At 53.0% G+C, this 23527-nt stretch overlaps 1 protein-coding gene across 1 annotated transcript in view; it reads right to left on the minus strand.

Moving 5' to 3' along the window:
- Positions 1 to 214: 214 nt before the first annotated feature.
- The window catches only part of DCDC2C (doublecortin domain containing 2C), a 43967-nt gene continuing 20654 nt past the window's right edge, over positions 215 to 23527 (minus strand). Inside the window, exons 5-10 of the mRNA XM_069493890.1 lie at positions 20963 to 21100; positions 19046 to 19088; positions 9748 to 9871; positions 8010 to 8110; positions 910 to 978; positions 215 to 265 (exon numbers count right to left, since the gene is read on the minus strand). Of these exons, the coding sequence (XP_069349991.1) occupies positions 215 to 265; positions 910 to 978; positions 8010 to 8110; positions 9748 to 9871; positions 19046 to 19088; positions 20963 to 21100 (526 nt within the window). The remainder of the gene's footprint in view (positions 266 to 909; positions 979 to 8009; positions 8111 to 9747; positions 9872 to 19045; positions 19089 to 20962; positions 21101 to 23527) is intronic.

Raw genomic sequence — 23527 nt, forward strand, 5'->3', positions numbered from 1 at the left:
CATAAGCTCCTTTGGTGCTTTTTAGAAACCCGAACAAACTCCCTGCGGACCAAATCCCGTCCACAGCCGCCCCCTCCCAGCCCTCTGCCCTCCCCTCAGCTCTGGATGAGGAAGCCACGATGCCCCTGGGCAAGCGTGAGTCGAAGATGATTCCTCGCCAGGCTGCGGGCGCCCGAGTGTGTCTGCAGCTGGAGGACTCGGCATCAGAACAGGCTCAGACTGGACCTGGCAGATTTATCACACAACCTCCGGCCTGAGGCCAAACCTTTAAAAACAAGAAACTACCTTGAAAATCAAAATAAAAATCTAGAGACAGAAACTTGACACAAACTCCCACAAGTCTGTCTACTTCTTAGCCACAAGAAGGGTGCATGCAAAGTAAATTTTGTTTTCCCAGAGCACACGTTTATGCAGATCAGTCACGTCGTCTCACAGAGCGCCGCAGGCACGCCCTCCCGGCGAGGATGGGGCGTCCAAGGCGCCCGCGTGGGCAGGAGGGCAGCAAGCCGCACGCGAGTGTCCTGGCTCGTGCTGCCACCGGCAGACGAGACACGGACGAGCCACAGACGCAGCCACCTGCTCATCCGCCACCTCCGCCCACCTCCCCCGACCTCCGCTAAACATACATCCTGAAACTTGCTGGCGAAAGAGTGTTCAAGCTTGTGACGGGAAGCACAGCGTAAGGTGATCGGGGCAAGTACAGAAGCCTCTACTGTTACTGTGTGGTTTTCTGGCACCCAAGAAACCCATTCCAAGCCACGGCCTGCCAGGGAGACGCGCACTGGGCTTTGCTGGTGTGAGCTCCGGACCCCACGTGACGCCGGAGCCTTCCCCACCGACCTCGAGCCCCCTCCGACGTGCCAGGAGTCTCAGACCCGAGCCGTTAAGCACAGAAGGAAACTGACTCACCTTGCTGCCTTCCAGACCAGGAGAGCCGTCATATGTTTCTTCATCTTCTTTCACTACCTCGGCTGGTGCCTAGGGAGAAAACACAGCGTGTGTTAAATTTAGCCACAGTCAACCTACGTCAAACTGCTTTAAAAAACCAGGGAGCAGGTGAAAGGTGCGACCTTCTGGACCACTTCTGCAGGGAGCTGCAAAGGCACTGCAGTCTTTCCAAATTCAGGACCCATCTGCTCCGTATCGTTACCTTTGACCCCACCACAGAAACGCCAACCTGCTTAACGAAACTGCTGGAGAAACGTCAGACCCCATACATCTCTGCCTTATCCAAAGGAATGGTGTGGTCACCCCAGATGCCTCTGGTCAGCAGGTGTCAGGCGCCTCTGTGATTCCTGCTGCACCTGCGGGGACCCCACCTAAGGCCCTCGTTCCCTGCTCGGGAGACCCCCCCCCCACGGCCTGGAGACCCTCGCTCTCTCGGTTAGCATCTCCTGGTCCTCGTGGGCTGCAGGAGACAATGCACTGTCCCAAAGTGCCTGGAGCCTCTCTGCCCTCTCGGGGAGAGTCACGGGGTTCTGTGGCCAAAGCAGAGTCTCGCCCGGAGGCCACTTCCAGTTCGTCCCTGTGCCGGTCAGGACGGGCAGACGAGCAGCCACAGCCAGCAAACCACGTGTGCTGCACGGCCGGCAAACCGCGTGTGCTGCGTGGCCGGCAAACCCCGTGTGCTGCGCGGCCGGCAAACCCCGTGTGCTGCGCGGCCGGCAAACCGCGTGTGCTGTACGCCCACAGGTCACTCAGGACCCCACCCAGGGGGCTCCGACTCTGCAGGGCGGCAAACCCCGCGCTGGCTCCTCAGGCGCCTGCCTGGACCCGCACACCTGTGGCCAGGGGAGGCAGGTCACACAGCCACATCTTGAGTGCGGACGGGGAGAAGTCCGCCCTTACCACGCAGCCAGAGGGAAAGAACCACCTTTAATACAGAGCCCGGAAGACCCCATAGCTCCTGCCAGCTGAGCTGGAATGTGCCGGAACAGAGTTCTGTGGCCAGGGAGATGATGTGTTCACTACAGCCAATCCCATGAGCCCAGACCTCAGTTACTCAAACCCTTTGAAAATTCAGACCAAGGCTGTATGAGTAATATCTTCCTGTCGTTTACACAGAAAAGGAATTACAATGAATAAATCTCTACAGGGGAGGTCAAACCACATAAAAATGAGCTTCCCCAAAACAACATATGATTGATGTTTCAAAGAATAACTGATATGATGCGGATCATCAATGCGTCCACCTACTGAGCAAACACAGAGAGCGCCTGCCACACTGAATACCGCAGCGCAGGTGACTGTGGGTACAGACAGACATGGCCCTCGAGAAGTTCTGAGTCCCACAGAGAACGCAAATATTAATTAAACAGTCACACGATTAAACACAAAGCCACAACTCTGACAGGTGCTATGGGGAGACGGACAGAAACAGAAAATGTAATAGTATTTAATATTCGTGGGAGACCAGCAAAGCCCTCCTCTAGTAACCATTAATTTAAAATCAAAGGATGAAAGGACGTTACTATATAAAAAGGGAAAAAGAGAACATGCCAGACTCACGGAGCAGAAAGTGCACAGCCCTGTTGCAGGAGGCGGCGCTGAGCTGTCACCTTGCCGGGCACGGTCAGTGTCCGGACGGCAAGAGAAACAGCAGGAAGCTGACCGAGAGGCGAGGCCAGGTGGGACCAGGTGACGGCAACACAGACCGAGAGGGGTGGAGCGACCAGGCACAGGTAGGAGGTGAGACTGAGGGAGCGTGAGATGATCTGGATGTGAAGAGCTGAAAAAGGTCAGCCCCGGGAATGCCTCAAGTTTCTTCTTTGTCATACTGGATGATGAGGGTGTCCGTCACTCACTGGGACAGGAGAACACGCAGGCAAGGCGCCCACACGCTACGTTCTCACTCTGCTGCACATCGGTGTCTTAGAGCATCTCACAGGAGCTGCGAACTCCACAGACGCACATATGTGCCTGGAGCTCAGGCAGAGATCTGCAGGCACGGAAGCCACAGTGTCACAGACTTCTATGTCATGTCAGGAGAAAGTCTAGGGCGAGAAGACAAGACGCATCAGCCCTGATCCTGGATGAACTCCCACTGCTTAGTGGCCGGGGGATGAGAAACCTGAAGAGAGGCCAGAGGGATGGAAGGAAAATCTTGCCGGAGGGAGAGAGCATTTCCAGGAAGAGGATGGCAGAAAGTGCCGGCGGGTGGGGACGGTCAGGCATGACGAGAACTACGTGCCCGGCCTGGTGGCACGGAGTGTAAGAGCTGCTTCGTGCCGTTGTGGGCAGAGGCCAGGGGAGATGAACAGGAGGGGCGAAGACGGAGAAAGTGAGCAGAGACCACGCCCCGCAGGCTGGCCCTCCATGTGAGGGCAGGACAGGGTCGCTTTTGTTGATGACACGAGTGTTTGAGCACATGCAAAACCAGCCGGGAAGATGCAGTGTGGGCGGAGCGGAACACACCAGAAAGAGAGAGAGAGAGAGAGAGAGAGATTAGATAATCAATGACACGGGCTCCCGAGAGCTCCGTGAGCGCAGGATCCAGGAGACGGGGGACACCTTCTATCACTAGGAAGGAGAACTTGGGTGTAGACGGAATATTCATGCATAGACGCTGGGAGCAACCCACCTCCTAGCCATTCCTTACCTTTCCTCACTAAAAACCAAAATCCCAGTTTTTTTCAAGCACTAGTCATACAATTTGGGGGAGCCTGGACCCCTTTCCAGACACCTGAATGAACATGGACTGCTCTCAACCACCTCTCCCCAGCTCAGGATAAGCATGAGGCAGAGATGCTCGGTAGATTTCTGGAACGTCCTTGGAAAGACTTTCCTCACTATTTAAATAAGGCCCAGGTTAGGAAATGGTCTCTCTGCTTTTGTCAACATTCGTGGGCTTCCGTGTGCACCCACAACTGAGGAGACCACCAAGCCCGAGGCCAAAGGCCAAGGTGCCGGGGAGGGCAGGTGAGGCGGTGGGAAGAACCCGGATGTCCAGCCGCTCCCCAGCCTCTGAGCCGGCCACCTCTGGCCCTCACGCGGAAGGGATCTGGACCTTCTGCTATGTGACATGATAAATGCTCCTTCAAGCCACTTTTTCCAAGTTTTCTGCTCTTTATAGCTAAAACATCCTTACAGATATAGTAGCAAATTATACTTTTAATTCACTCATTAAAGCAAATACCCCAAGGCCCTGTGTTAGCCCAGCCTGCATTACTCTACACACCTAAATACCAAAGCGTTAAAGCTTCATTATGTTTTTTTCTGATTAAACAAGTCACGGATTACACAAATTCACACTGACCCTTCTCCTATCTAGCCCAAGCTATTTTGGTTCCACTTTAGCTAGTGCCTTGTCCTTAGCGCTTACTCTGGAGTGAGAGGCACTCAGAACCTGGGGGTACAGTTCGGGGTGCAGCTGAGTTGTAGCTTGAGAATCTAAGTGAAGATACTCTCCTTCTGCACTGACTCCTGGGGACTCCAAAAACAAATGAATTCCAGTAGAGTCAGAAGTGGGCCCAGTCTTTTGTGATTTCAGCCAGTCCACGGTTCTCAGGTGTCACCTGCAGACCTGGCCGTACCCAGCCCGCCGGTCGCCTGGGCACGGACACAGCAGCCCCACGCCACTGACGCAGAGCCGGCCTCATGCGGAGCAAATGCTAGGCCGTTTGCCCAGAAAAGAATCCAAGGTGAGAGTCCCCGGCCAAACAGGGCCTGCAAGTGGAGGAATTTGTCTACCTTTCCAAAGTATTGACAAAAATAAATATAATCCTGTCTCTGGCAGAATCCAATGCTGTTGTGGAAAATATAGTTCTTAAGTCAGGTAGAATTTGGACATCAGTATTTTAACACCTGGGTGCCATTATTTGCAGGGACTGTAAGTGCAAAAAATTGTTCTCCTCATGCTTAGGTATGATGACTCCGGACTCAGAAACGAAAGCTGGTGTGAAAATTCCCCACTCGGAGAATGCAAGCTTACACAGTGGACCGTTAACGCGCCTCCTTTAATCTCCCAGCGAGCTCTGCTGACGGAGTGTTGGGGGCCACGTGCCCAGGGAACGCATCACCAGCTACTAAAACCCAAGAGAAACAAACATTTGAAAATAAATTATAATTCCTCAAAAATAAAAACTCAAAAGGAGACACTGCAGCCTAGGAGGGAATAAAGAGGTAACATTAAAGACGGACGATGCCCCACGCCACGACAGACGACCCGTGCGACACCTTCCCTCTCGGGGCGTCTCGCCCAGACCCTGCACCTGCCACCCTCTCCCTGTCACTGCCACGCACTGCCACACCAGGCCCTCCGTCCTGGCCACCAACCGCTCAGTTCAGGACACACAGGCTTCGGCAACTGCAGCTTCACCACTCATGGTACAGGCCACATCACACGACTGACCCCAGGCGCAGCTTCTCTCCCGTGGTGCCTCGATCTTGATTTTCTCGTGGGTCAAGTCTGTGCTACAAGAACGAGCTTTTAAATGACCAGGAACCCTGGGATGTGAGGAGGAACCTTCTAGCACATGCAGGCAGAAATAAGGGCTCTGCAGAGATCAATGTGTCTGATGGTGGAAACCCAAGTGACAGAAGCCAGAGGACAGAAAGGTGACTTGTATGATGAAAAGTGCGTGTTGCTCTGTAAGTTAAAAAGAAAACAATCGGAAGGCGGAACAAGAAGAATGGGAACATCCCAGAAGCCCAGGTCGAGACGCACAATGAACCTGCACTGTCTGGAAGGCGACACCCAACGTGACCGATGACCTCGCCTTGGAGCTGAGCCTCTGACCCTCCCTCCCCAAAGTGGGTGCAGCCGTCCCGCCTGCTGTCCTCCTCGGCACAGCACCAGACGTCCCTGACCTGGCTGGAAGGTACCAGGGGAAGCTCCTAACGCTAGAATAAAGCACAGGCACAGGTCAGAGGGCAACGCCATCAAAGTCTTGCTCATTACCACAGAGAACCCAGGAAAATATGCTGCCCCTTAGCAGAGGCAAAGGACAGGCCACAGCCTTTGTTCATCCGAACCTGAACAGTGGAGCTTAGTGATGTATACTGATGTTGCCATGGGAACATGTGAGTGTGTCCCGGTGTAAACATACTCTTTACTGATGCTCTGTTGTTGATAACTATCATCAACCACAAAGCTACAACCTGGGTTTGGAGAATTCCTCATGCTTGAATTTCTCTTCCTCAATCTAGGTTTGACTCCAAATTCATACAGGTGTTAGCTGGGATGTTGTATCCTGTAACATTTTCTTTACAGCACTGCTAACCTGGCGAGAGCATCACACCGCAGGCGTGGTGAGAACAACAAGTTGAGATGTTCAGGCCAACCCACAAAGCTAAAACCAATTACTCAGACACGGGGGAAAAGCGTTCCACGTCACACAGACGTCAGCACTGCAATCAAATAGTGTGACCTTAGGGTCAAACAACTGGAAAGTCCCAAGGGCTCAGATACGTGAACCTTCCCTCTTTCCGCGGGGAAAGCAGCCACACCGACCCAGCACCAAGGGGGCCCCGCACGTGAGCACAAGGCCAGAGGTGGCCGTGCACCGCCACCCTTCCCACGCAGTTCTTCAGGCGAGGGGCCACCTGGATGCAGCCACCCCCCAGGCCACAGCTGCCCCGGGAGTGCAGGGTCCACCTCCCGCATGTAGGGACGCTGCCCGGGTCTCTGTGACCACAGCCTCTATCCCTGCCCTGGGACAGCCACACACCAGCAGGGCCCACACTGTTTCACGGGGACCCTCACGAGGAAAGGGGCTTGTGGGTAAATAATTAGGGTTAACCAAAAGCTGAACTCTAGGACTTCTCTGAAACATTTAACACACTAACTGTGCGTCCTTCACAGGAGCGACAGAAAAGGAGCATTTCCACACGTGGCTGAGCACAGGGACTCTGGGCTGTCCAGATGGCCCACGCGTCGCTTAACAGGACTGCGCCTCGCGTCTATCGATCCAGCTACGTGGGACCTTCTCAAATCCGCTTCAGTTGTGTTTCACAAACATTTGTGGACGCCCTGCGGGGTGTGGGGACACAGCAGGTGGGAGGTGGGTGCTATGCAGGGAGGTTCCCCCAACACCGGGCTCCCTCCAGCCGCAGGAGGGAGGATGCTGACCCAGCCTCAGTCTTCATACCCCAGGCACAGGCACAGCCACAGCTGGGCGTCCGTTTCCACGTCCCTCAAAACCACAGAACTCGTGTTGATATTATCTCTTGACAACCACACCATCTCCATTCACCGAGAAGAATCTCAGACAAAAGCCTTTCTCCTCCTCCGCTGGCTGGTGGAGCGTCAGCCCGGCCCCATCCTCACCCTCCCTCAGCCTCCTACAGGGCACCCGGGGGTGCGACTCCCTTCCTTCCTCTCCTTCACACTCCTCTGGGGTAATCGCATTCACCCCGCAACCTCAGTGCAATGGAAACCAGATACACCAGCCACTGAATTATAGAGATGTTTATTGTGCACAAACGTCATCATACCAGGATTTTGCCTGCATTTAAAACTTGCAGACACTCTCACGTCTATGACCCAGAAAACACAAAATAATACACCAATTACAAGGATAAATTTGGCATAAAAGTAACTGCCTAAATGTCCTAATTTCCGTATTACTATAAAATTCCTCACTGTGTAAAAAAAAAATTTAAACTGTTAATTTGAGTTTTAAGAGAAAACCAAACTTTTTGGTCATTTTTATCATGTTGAGGAAAAGAGTAGATAATATGACTATTAATTAAGAAAATGTAACACAGCAAGTGGGAAAAGTACTCAAAATGGCAAAAAGGAAGCGGAAAGCTAGAATATTAAGACACAGTCTATAACATTTTAAAAATATATCACAGAATAGAAAAATAGAAGTTAAACATCAAGTGAAGAAGTTAAGAGTGATCCGTTACTGAACAAAGAGTAGAAAAGCTCATTGGTTACCAAATTTGGTGCAACATTCTAGAAGCCAGAGAGAACTCAGGGTCGGGGCAGAGGATGAGGCCGAGGCAGGAGGGGCTGACGGAGCGGAACTGAAGGCAGGTGGGCGGCTGAGGTCCCCGATACCCACCTGGTCCACGGGCACCTCCACCTGCACCTCCTGGTCCTCATTGACGTCCAGAGCCCCTTGCGTTTCCTTGCTGGGCGTCTGTGCTTTAAACACGTCACCTTCTGAGGGAAGACAACATGGACAGACTGTTCAGACCAGTGGGGAAACTGAGGCCCTTCTACATTTTCCAACCCAAACCAAGTCACCCAGCTCAGCATCCCTGAGCTTCCTGAGCCATCGGCAGCCACCTGGCCCAGGATCCCAGACCCCCCCTGTCTCGCCTCGCTTCCCTCGCGCCCTCTGCGTTCAGTTCTGTCGAGGCGCCCAGCCTGGTGGCCTTGATTCTGGCATCATCTATGGACGTCTCTGCCTCCACGGACGGCCAGGAATGGCTGTGCCCACCCCCCACCCCCCACCGCAGTCAGTCCAGGGACAACACAGTGAAGGCCGACAAGCTCGTGTCCGGTTAGTTCAGTGAGAAATGAATAAATACCAGGCAACCCCACCAGACAGTAAAATCACAGAGCGTATTTAAGGAAGTTTGGTTTCATTGCCTCAAAATGTATATAACAACAACTAGGCGCTGGAGCTGTGCACTTATAGGTACTCGAATTATCCACAGCTCAAAATCATTTTAACCAGCATTACAGCTGGGTGTTATTAAACACTCGCAAAGTTCCAACACTCCTGAGAAGTCGCCCTTCACCCTGATCAGAAGCAATAGGTGACAGCAGAAGAAAAAGAAGGCGCCAGCCAGGTCCTTCAACGTCCACGAGGACACGCATGTGGCCCTTGGCCGGCGCAGTCGTCCAAAGTGGGAAACTCCACCCACAGACCAGCTCCGTTTCCCAGGCAAGAGCCCTGGGGCTCCCTCCCCTCCCCTGGGCCATTCTCATCCTTCTCCTCCCTTCTCGGCCCTCAGCCCCACAGAACCATCCCCAGCGCTGGGCTGGAGGGGTCCCTGCTCTCGGGGGTGGCAGGTTGGCAGGTGAGAGAAAGGGCAGGGGAGTGACCCTCATCAGGAAGCCGAGGTGTTCCAGGCACTCCTCCACACATCTGCTACTCGACGCCCGCAGCAACCCTCAAACTTGTATGCCCACTGGTGGCTGAGGAATTTGCCCTCCACACAGGCTCAGTGGGGCCACAGCCAGGATTCGAACCCAAAGCCCACATCCGAGCACATCTGCCTCCCTTAGTGAGGGCCCTCGGTGCTGGGCAGCCCCAGCTACTTGTGTGGGGTGTGTGTTGCCAAGGAGGAGATTTAACCTACGGTGACTCAATTTTCTTTCACATCCTCTGTGTTTTTATTTCTAAAGACAGGGTCTCACTCCATCCCCCAGGCTGGAGTGCAGTGGCACAATCGTAGCTCACTGCAGCCTTGAACTCCTGGGCTCGAACGATCCTCCTGCCTCAGCCTCCAGAGTAGCTGGGACTATAGCTGTGCACCACCACACTTGGCTAATTTCTTTATTTTTTTGTAGAGACGGGGTTTCACTGTGTTGCCCAGGCTGGTCTTGAACTCCTGGCCTCAAACGATCCTCACAACTCAGCCTCCCAAAATGCTGATATTGCAAGCGTGAGCACCACACCCAGCCAGAGTTCCAGAGTCTTGTTTGCCTGCTCTGCCTAACACTGCCCAATCATATAGTTACAAATCAAGAAATATTATTGCAGTATAAAATTTGTCAGGAAAAAAAAACCCACATTTTAGCCCGGGAGCATTTTGTGTCGCCTACAGCAGAATGAAAGCTCACGTCACCTGCGCCACGTTGGATTAAAGGTTCTACCAACGTTTTCTTTTCTTCTTTGGCGTAATAAACAGAATCGTGTGCTTCAGGTGGCACGTGGTGGTATTTACGAGGTTCTTTTCCTTTGGCATCCACCTGAGGCACGAAACAAGAACAGAAAGTATGTGAGGGGCAGTGGCACAGGGCGTGGCATCCGTGTCTCCGGGTGTGGGCAGGGGAGGCACAGCCCCTAGGACACAGCAGGGGGACGTCCGGGCGCCTCCTCAAAGCCCGACTTCAGCACAATCTCTGCTACTCGGGCCTTCGCAATCCCTTCTGTACAGTGGCACAAATCCCTCTGTCCCTCTCTGCCAGCGCCTCCGGGGAGAGGGCCGTCCCCTCCCAACTGTAGGTGCCTCCCTAACACCCGGCGAAGCAAGGGCTGCACCAGAGGAGAAAGCAGGTCCGAGGAGGCTCCCCAGGTCCTGCAGGGACACACTGCTCAGCCCAGTAAAATCCGCTGCTAACAACCACCACAGACGACTCCCGCTGGAACTCCTCAGTGAGCCAAGACTCTCTCTGATGAAAACTAGCCACGCAGCAGTTTCCTTTTGGGCTACAATAAAGGGAAATTCGGATTTTTAAAAAATCTGTAGTCAATAACAACGAAGCACAACAGGAACACAAAATAGAGGTGGGAAACCGATGGATGCTGCTTGATTCACGGCGTGGCCAAGTCCCAAGAAGCCCATCGTAAATTGACAACATCTTAAGTGGAAAACAGACTTAATACACCCAACCTACCGAACGTCGTGGCTTAACCCAGCCTACTCTAAACGTGCTCAGAACACGGTAGCCTACAGCTGGGCACCTTCATTGGGTCACAGGGCCCACCGTAGCGCCAGTGGTCTTCCCCGCTCCTGAGGCCCGGCTGCCTGGGTGCCGCGGCTCACGAGAGCACCACACAGCTTCCTACGGGATGTGTCACTGTCACACCATCATGAAGTCAGAACTTGGTAAGTCGGGGACTGTCTGTGATGCTCAGCACCATCCCAGTTGTAGCCCAGAAACTAAATTAACTTTTTTAGGTTTTCTTTTTTTGATCCTTTCTCAAGTATTTGGAAGTAAATCCAGGCTAAAGTAGATAAATAGATATTTCTCCTGAGTTCTCTATGTCACTTAAGAAATGTCAAACTAAAAGCACCTACCGTTAAAATATCGTATGTGATGCAAACTACCAGGTTATTTTACTCCTCGTGGGAATTAAAGTATGAAAATAGTTCTCCAGCCCTGTACAAGGGCCCACACAAAATGTTTCTACCTATTTTAAGGAGTTTTCCTGCAAGTTGAAACCGTGTCGCTGAGTATAGGAAACAGGACCTCAGCAGAGCTGCTGCTGAGACAGAAAACAGTGTGTCGTGCTTCTATTTTAGAGGCAGCTGGGGGGTGGGATTCTGGAAGTCTAGTTGACTCTCTTTAGCATCACTCAACTCTAGTTGTTAGAATACATTTTCCGCACCTTTAGCCTCTAAGATAAAGACACACACATGTACATATCTCTTATTACATCTGAAGTAATACTCAACAGACAGGACAAATGACAGTGACCCACCCTCGTTACAAGGGCACAAGAACAGCTGTGACATGAAGCAAAGAGCACAGGGCAGGAGACCCCATGGCTTACCTGCCAGCTCCCCATCACCTGGGGCGAGGCAACGGGCACGAACAAGGCTGCCCTTCCCTGACCTGGAAAGTCACCTGAATGAAAGAGCCCTGGACGCAGCAGGGCAGCGGGACGAAGAGTGCACATCGTGCCGCTAACCCAAGTCACTTCTCCCCTACTGCCTCACCCAAGCAGGTGAAGTGTGCGAGCGAGTTGTTACAGACACCTTGTTTCCTCCAAGCCGGAGCAGCACCGGTGTGGCCTCTCCTCGAGAGCCAACCAGTCACCCCCAGTTCCCTCGCCCTCTCCACACTTCACCCACGGCGGTTCACACAGTCCACAGACACATCATCGATGACGTCCGTCGTCTTTCGCCACCAGAACATTAGAAGCCGCATGAGGACAGGGAGACAGGTCTTAGGCCCACGTCAGCCAGCAATAAACGAAACATGAGAACACGCACCTACGAGTGGAAGGAGTGGCTCGGACTGGACTCCAGCCACCCTGAGAGCAGGCGGGGTGGCAGGGGACCAGGAAAGCAGGGTTGAGAGGCTCTCTCAGGGAACCAGCAGGCAGTGTACACACGAGGCAGAGGCCACGTCTGCCTGCAGAGGCCAAGGTCCCCTCCCTGCAGGATAAAGCCCCAACTCCTCCCGTCACAACCAGGCATTCGGCCCAGCCTGACTCCCGCCCCTCACCCCATGCCCTGCCCCGTTCCCTGATTTGCAGGGAAGGTCGGCGCCTCCCAGTCCGACCTTCTCCAGAACAGCCACCTGCGCTCTTCCACCTGGCACACTATCCCGTATGTCCTTCGAGACCCAACTCAAAGTTGTCGTCTTCCCGCACCTTTCCTCCCCGACAGGCAGGAATCCCACCTTATGAAGAGCTCCACTTCCGCACACCTGCGTCTCCTCCTTCAGCCCTCAAGCTCCCCAGCGCCAGGCAGGGCCACCTGTGTCCTCACATGCCCAGTGCCGGGGACACAGTGGGTGGGAACCCTGGCTGTCCTTTGTCAGCAAAATGCATCCACAGCAGCTCTCAGTAAGCAACGGATTACGCAAGAAAACGGAGAATTCGTGCCTTTCACAAGGGAACATCCGTGAGCCTCGCGCCTGCGCCCCGTGTTTCTCTCTGTCCCGACTCTCAAGCCCCTCTGACTTCAGTCTGAGCTCTGTTTAGAGAGGCGACGGGTACTTCTCAATTTCATTCATCTTTCTCCCTACTAAAGACATTTTCAGAAAATAAACCCGAGGCATGTTCGGTTTATTCCTCTGTTATGCTTTAAAGACTATTATTTTTCTCCAGAGCCCGTTTCAATCAGTCTGGCTATATTTTAATGCTGTTGTAACAGATCATCTTGCTCAGGCACACAGCAGGCAGCCTCCCGGGGTAACCGGGGATGAATTCGACAGTTTGTCTGACGGAAGAACCGCAACAACCTATCTCGGGGCCAGGAGGTTCCCCGGCGAATGTCCTGGTCCCATCCTGAGGAGGTCCCGGTCCCCCACCCACGAGCCAGCCTTGCTTCGGCCACTGATTAAAGTGGAAGATTTGCTAACATTGGACCTGGCGGTTGCATCCTTAGGCTGCTAAAACAGGACAACGAATGCTGCCTTGATTGTTGTGAAATATCGCTGTGACCTTGACATTGTCAGCCAGCAAACGTCAATTCCAAAGCTCTAATTTCACACCCAGCTTTACAGTTTAGTCCAGGTTATTAAAGTGTGTCTCGGTCTCAAATGTGCATGTCTCTACAACTGTTTCCTCACACACCCTTTAATTTATGTGCTTTCTCTCCTTTTCATGATTGTTCCCCACCAACATTTGTGCTCCATGCCCAGAGAGGAGCGTTTATAATAATATTAATGGTCTGATTGCGGATGTGATATAAATACAATGCTTATTAACTATTTACTGATTTTTATAGCAGCTTGCACCATAAAATATTTATTTTAATATACGAATGCAATTTTAAACGTTTATTAAATTACCCTTACTTCTTTGGAAGGTAATAGATATTAAGACAGTAGTAAACACGGTTGCTGTAAAACTGAATTTTATGTAACTAAATAAGAGTAGCTTCATTCAATTATGTTTGTTGGACTAAAAAGCTCAGTTGTGCCGTATCAGACACTGGCAGACTCATAACGACGGATTTTCCAATGCTCAAATATCTGAATCGAGTGGCAAGCAAACTAAGGCAGCACAAGGGTACAGGCTGTTTCCAAAGTACATTCAGACGTAGCTAGTGAGTAAAACTGCACTCGCATGAATTTTTGCCACTTTCTTGGGAAATGCGTATTTTTAACAGTACAATTTAAAGTTCTTCTGCTAAATTAAGATAAAATGTTTCATTCTACTCAAAATGGAAATCTAGAAGCAAGAAGCAAACGGCCTGCTCTCCCATTTCTTAAACACTCTGGACAGGGAACTTACAGCTTAAATTGGAGCTTGGTACCCTTGGAAGTCAGTCTGGTGACGAGACCCGGGAAAAGGAAAGTAGGAGGTAAGAGAGCGAATTGGCTTTTACTGACGGGGCCAGTGAGTCCCACTCCAGCCACCCGGCTGCTGGGCGAGGCCAGGATGCCGAGTACGGGCTCCTGCTCCTAAAGTGCTTGAGAGCAGCAGTCAGTCTCCAGGGAAAGCAATGTCATCGCACGTAGGCGAGCTGTGCCCACTTCACAGACGTCAGTTAGATCAGAGGAGGCTCATCCTTTTACGCATTAAGGACTCCACAGTAATAACCCCAGACAAATGCAGACGCATATTTGCCCTCTGCTGTAGGTGACGGGGAATCCTGTTTGACATCAAATACTTGAACACGTGAACATCCTCCCACGCCACCCTCCACTCTCACCGATGACCGTGCTGATCGGAGCAGCTGCTCACACACGCACAGCCCGACCCCCGCCTGCTCCCTCTGCAGCCCCGGCCTGGCTCCCCCGTCCACCTGTGTCCCCCAGAATCCTGGGTCACCCGACTCCTCCCCTCCTCGCACTCCACAGGCACCTAGACGGACCAGTTACTCCCCGTTCTTGTTCTCCTCCTTCCGTTGAGGAGAGACACCACGAATCCTGCAACACGCAGCCACTTCATGCTCCACGGAGAGAGGAAGCTGCTATTTCAAGCTGTCACTGTGCTTTCTCGTCACCTACAAGTTCTATTTTCTGCTGGCTGGAAAAGCCCTTCTAGACCCATTTAGACACACATTTCTACCACTTATCACACTTGCACGGAAAGGAAAAGGAGCCTACACTGGAAATAGACTGCTGTGTCCTCCCAAGATCTTACACCCAGTTTCTGACTCGGAGTCGACAGGTCTGTGCTTCCCGTGCGGGGCGGGGCGGCTGCTCTGCCGTTATCTCCGAACTGCCCTCCACGCTGCTGAGTCCCGTCCGCACGTTGGGGGCTGGTGCTCCCCAGCCCAGGGCGGGAGAGGCAATCCCTCCACACCATTCTCAGAACAACACTCACAGGAGTGTGGTGGGTCACTTGCTGGCCACCAAACCCGCCCCTCAGGCTGCACACAGGTTTGCAAAGTGAACACAGCTTTGCCGTGCTTCTCCACTGAGGGAGAGGCTGTCTCTCCACCTCCTGGAACCTGGGCTGGTTCTGGGACGTCCTCCAGGAAGGCAAGAGACAACAAGGAAGAGAGTCGAAGTGCCCAACAGCCAACACCACTGCCAAGAGCCCTGTTGTTTGAAGCCCCTGTGCTTGGGGACGGCATGTCACACTGTGTAGACCACCAGCACTGACAGCCTCAGCTGAGTGTGCCTACCTGCCGTTCTTCCAACAACAGAATTTGTTGCCGCTCTGCCAGAACATGGGAACTGAAGTCAGAACATACCACATCCGTATCAAAGTCACGTCCTAATGTTCTACTTTTATGCCTTTCTGCATACATAACTTTTTGTTTCAATTTCGAATCACAGCAAAATCATTCTGAGGACATTTTCCACAGCTGTTAAACTCAACGTGCACAGAACCAGCCCTGCACGCAGCTCGGTGGAGAGACGGCAAATGGGCCACCACAGCCGGGTTCACCACCTGACAGCCGCCCCACGGCCGCAGCCCTGCGAGCCCTGAGACGCTGTCCACGGAGGACGCACCCTGCCGGGGACGTGTCAGCATGCAGGCAAATGCTCATGGTGGAATCAATGCTACAAGTGTCCTCAAACGCCACTGCTGGCACCCGTCACCTCGCAGGGGACATCGCAGCTGCTCGGGGCCGGCCCCTCCCTGTCTATGTGGCTCCGTCCTCAGTCCACACATTTTATTCCATCGGCAGTGGTGACTGTCAAGTGGACGTGGCCCTCTCGACTCCCTCGCTTAAATTCGGACCCCTACAAATACGAACACCTTCCCCCTGCGTGCCCAGCCCCCGCCCTCCCCTCCACAGCTACTGGGTGTTTCTTCCTGACTCTGCTGCACAGTGTCGACGGGTGTGGCTGATGGTGGTCTGGAAGCCAAACGGGTCAACAGAAGAGGGACTGACGATCTGTTGGGGTCGTGGAGGCAGGGAGGGGTCGGGGCAGGTGGCAGCAGGGGTGACGTCTAGGCTTGGGCTCCAACGGTGAGTGGGGTTCAGTTCACTGTGCAGGGGCCAGGATGTCTCTGCCTTACACGAGCCTCATCTCTGTGTCCCCGGCACTAGCAGAGAGCTTAGCGCCCGGGAGATATCCCGTAAACATTCTGCAGGCCACGCGATGAGGCCACAAACGCTCCAGGTCCAACGCACTACAGGTCACAAGCTCTAAGTTGTGTTCGTGACATGTTCACAGGAGAGTCAAGAAAGATTCTCTGCTTCGTACTCTAGGTACATTCTTTTAACTTGCAAATGTAAAAGAAGCTCCAGCACCCGACCTTAGAGAGAACTGCTGCTTTGATCCTGTACCCCATTAGAGCGCACGGGCCCCCAGGGTCCAACAGCCTCACGTCTCACAGGGCGGCATCCCCATCAAGGGCGTCCCTGATTCTCCAGCATTTGTTTTTTAATATTCCACCCCCTTTTCCAAAGAGATGTTGCAGCAATTCACAGGGAAAATAGATTTCTTTTTAAAGTTTAAGAATTAAGAATTGGAACTCTGGAAAAAGCAAGAAAAAACAAATATTTTATCATAATAAATTGCTGAGTCACCGACTCATCATGAGTCCAGCCTCAAGGACGTCCCATGTGTGGAACTGTTTCCATTCTCAGACACATCCACTCCTCACACGAGGCAGAAAAAAAATGTACACAAGTTTTAAGACCAGCACATCTTCACAGATGTGGAGCTCCAGCAAGAGACAACAAACAGGTAAAGCACCTTGACAAGCATTTTTACAGTAAATGCAGAGATTTTACAGCAATCTTTGTTAACATCTTTTTATTCCTTAGGGACAGGGTCTTGCTCTGTCCCCCAGGCTGGAGAGCAAAGTGTGACCGTAGCTCACTGCAACCGCAAACTCCTGGGCTCACGGGTCCTCCTACCTCAGCCTCCCAGAGCACTGACATCACAGGTGAGAGCCACTGTGTCTGGCCCAACGCCTTTTATTTTCTTCAAAATCTTTTCATTTTCTAGAGTAAAATACGGTTGCCATACTGCTATATTTTTTTTTACATTTACATTATGAGAATTTTTCATGATAGATTTAATTTTTCTAAAGTCACACATTGTTTGCACTGCAGTTTGTGACATATTTTATGATCATTATGCTTGAAGATTCCTAAATGTTCAATATCATTATCAAAACCATTAACTTTCCAGTGCTGGATTTCAGAAGAAAAAAGAAAAAGGGACGCAGACGACATTAGGACAAACATGCCCCAAATTTTAGAACAAATAGAATAAACATTTAACAAAAGGAAAAGAAAATTATAACCCTACCTGTAAGGACCCAAAGTCAAACGACCACATAATGAAATGAAGACATAACGAAGGACAGTAGGACAACACCAGAAGCTTCCATCGCCTCTCAGAGGCGGAGTTTCCAGGTCGAGCCGTTCACGCTAAGCACAGGCCTCATTCCCAATCCCCGCCCGCCCGATGCTGCCCACACCGTGAGTGAAAACGCTGGTGTGGGGAGGGAGAGAGACACTGTGAAACTAGGATCACGGAATGAAAACCTCCTCACACACGTGTGCTCACACAGGCTGCGCCTCCACCTGGAATACCTGGGCCTTCTCTGAGTCGCACCTTGTGATCTGCACACACGTCCACCACCCCCTCTCCTCCACGCATCCTCCTACATGCGTGATTCCTTCCTACAGACTTGTTATCATGAAATGAGTTCACATGTCTGTCCATTCCAGCTCAATACAGTGCGTCTTAGGGCAGAATCACGCCTATCGCTTTTGTATGCTTAATGATCGTCACTTATTCATTCAACAAACACTTAATATTGAAAACCACTCCTTAGAGGAAAAAAAATTCAAAATAAATAAGCTGATCATTCAACTCAAGAAGCTACAAAAAATAACAAGAGTCAATTCCGAAAAAAAAAAAAAAAAAAAAAACCTTGACACCGAAAGCTAGATGAGGCCAACATGCAAAGGAAATATTGTAGGCTAATCCCACTTACGAACAGACATGCAAAATTCCCTAATAACATTTAGGAAAACGTGTTTAGAAAACAGCATTGTTTTAGAAGTGGGGCTCATTCGGCCAAGGAGGGTGGGGTAAGGACGTGGGACTCAGCGTGAAGAGCTGGGCCAGCCGTGCCGTCATCTCCAGCGAGGCCGGGCTGCTCTGGCGCAAGACAGGGGAGGAAGGGCCGGGCTCGAGAGGTGGGCGCTGGCCGGGGGGTGCAGTGGTGGCTCGGAGGGGTGAGGAAGCCAAAGCCAAGCGCGAGAGGGATTAAAATGGCAATTACGAAACATGAGCTGCAACAGGAGCGCCAGCCACGGGCTCGGTGCCTGACACTGGGAACAAACCACCCGGCACAGCAGGGGCGCTCAGGGCCACGGCACGGCAGGGGAGGGCACTCAAGCCAGGGAGCCGGGCGGACAGGAACTGGCAGGAGCCAGCATTCGACAGCTGTGCGGAACAAATCTCAGCGCCCGGAGAATCACTAAAATGCGTTCTTTATAAGGTGGTCGGGGGCATATAATGCTCACATAAACCCATCATAAGGACTGGGAAGCCCCGTGGGACGTGGCTCCTGCCTGCCTTGCCCGCCCTGCGTCCTGCCACCTCCTTGTCATCACCCTTCCTCGTGCTTTGTGCTGCGACATCAAACTGTGTGTAGATCAACACACATGTACACACACACACATGCACACACGCACATACCCGCACACGAGCACCGAGCTGCTTCTCACCTCACTGCCTGACTCCAGCTGTCACACCTGCCCGGAATGTCCCCCTCCAGCCCCGCCCGGCTTGGCTCAGTTTCCCTCCACCTGTCCCTGAGGCCTGGTGTGCTTCTGTCTTCACACCTGCTGTGTTGTTGCAAATACCGCCCTGAGCCTCCCAGTCCGACACCTGCACTCCCTGCACAAACCACTCTTCTGCCCACTCGTGCACAGGAGCCAGCGCGTCCGAGTTTTCCTAACAAGCCTGGCACTAGGTCTGTGCCCAGGGGGCTGTGTCACAACTCAGGGCCTCACGTGTGCTGTGCCCTCGTTAATGCCAGGAGACACCACAGTCAGGACAGCTACGACCCTCTCCTTTCAAAAATTTACTTACCGTTTTCTTTCTTGGTGGGTATTTGTCGGTATCCGCGTACCTTCTGAAAGACAAAAGACAGTCATCTTGAGATGTTTAAAGCTCAGCCCTGACACGTCTTTATAAAATGTCAGCTGCAGCCTTGGTTTTCAGAGGAGAATCGCCTGCCGTCCACGCCGGGCACGGCCGCCAGCACGGGTTTCCCAGCCTCTGGAGCAGAACGGGCCCCCGGGCACCTGCCCGTTTCCTTCCCCGAGATCTGTGACAGTTGGGTGGGTTCTCGAGCACCAGGGTGCAGCGTGCCCTGCGCTGTTCATGCCGGAGTGGGGGGACCCTAACATGAACACAGACACCGTTTCCTCCTGCGGCTCTCACAGTAACTGAGCAAAGCAAGAATGACCATTCTCATCACACCAGCAAGGAAACCGAGGCCCAGAGAGATGGGGGTTTCACCCGATGTCCTGCAGCTGATCAGGGGCAGAACTGAGATTTCAATTCAATCCAGAATCCAAAATGCAACTCTTCCTGCCACGCCCCAGAGCTCCTGCCTGACTGCCACCGTTGCAAACACGCGCAGCCCGGTTCTAATTCCTTCCTTGCAGCTCACTCCAACAGTTGCTGCACAAATTTGCAAATGCCTCCACCAGAAGATTCTCTGCAAAAGAGCCCCTTTTGGGTCCACTCTGCGCTGCCAAATGCACTGCAGCCTCCCTGTGACTGTGTGCAGCTTCCTGCTGACCCTAAGCCTCAACCTCTGGGAGGGAGAAAGGTATAAGCAGCTGACAGGTTCAGTTCAGGGCTCAACAGCAAAACACATGGGAAGGCACGGAACACACGGGGGAAGCAGGTAGAGTGATTCACCTCGACTGGCCCCTGCGATATTTCCACCTGCTGTGTTACTGGGGCTGTGGCCAATGGTCAAGTCAACACAAGCAGGGAATAGCCAGGCTTTCAGGCAGCACTCTGACCTGACCGTCAGCCCGGACACCAAACTGCTGCGGGGCCGTCCTCAGTCCTTTCTCTCCCTTAAAGTGCAAACCCTAACAGTGCGGGAGCCAGAACAGGGAGGAGGCAGCCTCAGACGCTGCACCCGCTGGGGTGGTTCACCCTCTCTAAATGCACGAGGGGTTCACGCGACAAAACGTAGGGGGAGGGAGCAAAGCCCGGCCACCTACACGGTAGTCTCTGAAAATAAGCTGCACACTGAAAACTCTCTGCCCCTTTTGCACAGAGAGATGAAAAATGACACATCTTTTTCTTTGCTCAAGGTAAAGACCATTAAAAGACTTAACAAAGAAATAGCTATGGGGAAGGTTCCTCATAAGCCCTCAAACTGTGTCCTACACGAAATGTATTTCGACCACACCTGTCAGGGCTGAGCCATCGAGGAAGAACCACCCACAGGCTGGCTTGAGAGCCGCACACCCCGTGCCCCATGTCTGCATCTTCCTGTGTCCACAAACACACCCTGGCTGTGCCCTCCCAGCCAGGCCCAGGGGCTACTCTGAAAATCACAGCTTTTTCCACCAGGAGAGACTGATATCCGGCACAGACTCTGTATTTAAGACAAAGAGAAGCAAGTCAACTTCAGAAAGCAGGGCCCTGCGCTGGACGCGCCGTGGACCGGCAAACCGCATCCTGAAACCAGCTCTGAACGCTTGGCACGTCCTGACTCCGGATCCCCCCAGCTCCTGCCATCCTAGAGAGAAGACAGCAGACTCAACATGGGGTCTCACTGTCCTTGTCAACATAGCAAAGGAGAGTCGTTCCTCCAAGCCTAATTTTAAAAATCTAAAATTGAATCATACATAAAATAAGAATATCAAGTCTCACTCCAGAAAAATAACCAATGGCTGAACTGGACATATTTGGGAGAGGTGCCAGGGGAAACGCAAGTATTCCCAAAACTCAGAGAGGACGGGGATGGGACGTGCTCACTGTTGGACCTCGCTGGGAACCCGTGGAGAATTCCAGTAAGGGAAGTGTTTGAAGGTCTCCAGTCCCGCAGCGACATAGAAATGATTGTCTTGCAAGTCCTTCGAGTTGTCCAAAAGATGCCCGTTCATCGTAAACAATCTGCAAAGAAAGAGGGAACGGGGCAGAGGTTTCAAGGCCAGCCAGAGGGTGAGGGCGTTTCTGACAACACGACCAGCACGTGGACCACGGGAGAAACAGCACACGCGCAGCCAGCGTGACCCAAACGGGCCGGCTGAACCCCACGGGAGCTGCTCCTCCAGGATCAGACTGGCTTTCCATTTTTAGATTTTTTAATTAAAGTGTATTTTTAATTATGTACAAGTGCTCAGAGGCTCTTGAGAACATGTTAAGCTCTTGGTTGGTGTTCAATTAATTTTAACTAATAATAGCTTAAATTAAAACAAATTGGCTTATATTGTTATAACAATACTTGGAGAACAAACCAGCATTTATTAGCAAATAATATGCATTTTTATAAGCAACAAAAGACTAATATTAGTCTAGTTTTTATTCAGTCCTCTTTTTTGGCAAGTACTCCTTCAGTAGTTTATTTATTTAAGAAATGATGCAATCAGTTCAGTGCTGAGCATCTACACACATAAGACAGTGAGGTAGGCATCGTGTTGGATAAAAATGTGAGTAAGGCAATCTCTGCTTCCCCAAAGTCCAGAAGTGTACAGCAACCTACAGAGACAAATATGACAAGAGAAGGACAAAGTGCTGGAGTCCCCAGAGGTGAGGGGTTAAATCCAAGCGCAGGCTCACGCAGGGGAAGAACACACAATGCACTTGGAGGGGGAGGTGGGATCTCACCGCAGGAAGAGGGGAGGAAGCCATCAGGGCATGGGGACAGGCCACCACTGAGGGTGACACGCAGACAGAACGCGTGGACCTGCGGGGCAGGGCAGTTTATAAAGTGCCTTGAAGTCCAAGGGGAGGCACTTGTCATGGATGCAGTCAGAGTGAGTGACGATTTCCACCGAGGAGGAGACGAGAGCTGTTTTAGCTCTAGCAAGCCAACCGCGGTGGCAGGGACAGGACAGGTGAGTGAACTCCCTGCGAGGGGAGACACAGCGCTACCGCAGGTGTGTGAGGAAGTCACAACTTGGGGCAGCAGGCTCAGGCCTGGAGGAAGAGAAGGAATTTGGGGCACCTGGAAAAGGCGGGACCCACCCAGCGTATCCCGCCCCTGGGGCTGCATCGCAGCTGGCACCACGGCCGGGCCCTGAGCTCTTCATCTCTGACAAGTTCCCTGCTGTGACGCTGCAGTCCCCGAGCGGCCCCACCACTTTCAGTCCCCAAGCCTTTGGACCCCTGTCCCCTCTGCCTGGGATGGTCGTCACACGGATCACGGTGTGCCGTCCTCCTTCCTGCCATTCAGCTTGTTCCTAAACGTCACCTCCCCAGGGAAGCCCCAGCCAGCCCTGCTCTACTCTGCGCCCTCCCCACCCGGGATCTATCAGGGACCCGCCCCTCAGCGTCTGCCTGTCCCCTCACTAGATGACGCGCACCCCTCGAGGTCCACGCTCGCCACCACGCTGCTGTGTTTGGACGGGAGCCCACCAGGCTCTCAGTAAGGACGTGTCAATCAACGGATGAGTGAAGAAAGGCAGGTTCACCACGCCAGGGAGCTTCAGACAGCACCTGTGTGGGGGGGCGGGCGAGGTGCATGGCCCCGGCACGGCAGCGTGTGTCTGTGTCTCCCACGCCGCCGACACCGGGCCACGCACGGAGTCAGGCAAGATGAGCAGGATGAGCTTGTGCTGAGCCACAAGTGACAGCGATTCAGGCAAGCAGATGCCACCAACTGCGGCAGAGAGGCTGCTGCCATGGCAACAGCCCACTTCGCCTCTCTGACCTTTTGCTGCCTTTGGGGTGGGAGTCTTCCCCTTCACCATCAGTTAGTCGAGGGCAGCAAAATCAAGTCCACGTTTCTCCACAGTCTCTCCTGAGTGACAGCCACCCAAATCACGGATGCCGACGTTCCCATCACCCACGCTGGTCTGCACGGAAGAGCTGTGTGCTCACCCCGGAGCAGCACCGCTGGTGCCCAGCCCCGTGCAGGGAGCCGAGGGCAGAGGGGCCCAGGGGCCAGCTCCGAGCGTGTGGGCGGAAGGGCACACGCATGCACACGTGTGTGTGTGCGTGCACATGATACTCTACCCCGGCACTCAGAACGAGCTCATAAAACATCACAAACCTCTGCGCTAGCCACACAGGGCCACCCACAGTCTGCTCCAACCCTCTCTACCCAAGCCTACCCCCCACCGCTGGTATTTCCCAAAGCCCAAGTTTTACTGCGTCCAGGCCCTGCTTCCCAGGGGACCCTCTCACACCATCCTCCTCCCACTGCCAGGCCACGGCCCTGCACGGCCTCCCTCACTCTCCACCGCCCGGAGCTACGGAACCAGCGCAGATCCCACCCCACGAGCCTCCTGCACGCCTGGCCCTGACCACCCTGCCCTGGAGCTCCCACAGAGCTAAGGCCCCCCCTTTCCCACCGGCCCGGCTCTGGGCACAGCCTCC

This window comes from Eulemur rufifrons, chromosome 19 (assembly GCF_041146395.1).
Source record: "Eulemur rufifrons isolate Redbay chromosome 19, OSU_ERuf_1, whole genome shotgun sequence".
Classification (NCBI taxonomy): Eukaryota; Metazoa; Chordata; class Mammalia; order Primates; family Lemuridae; genus Eulemur; species Eulemur rufifrons.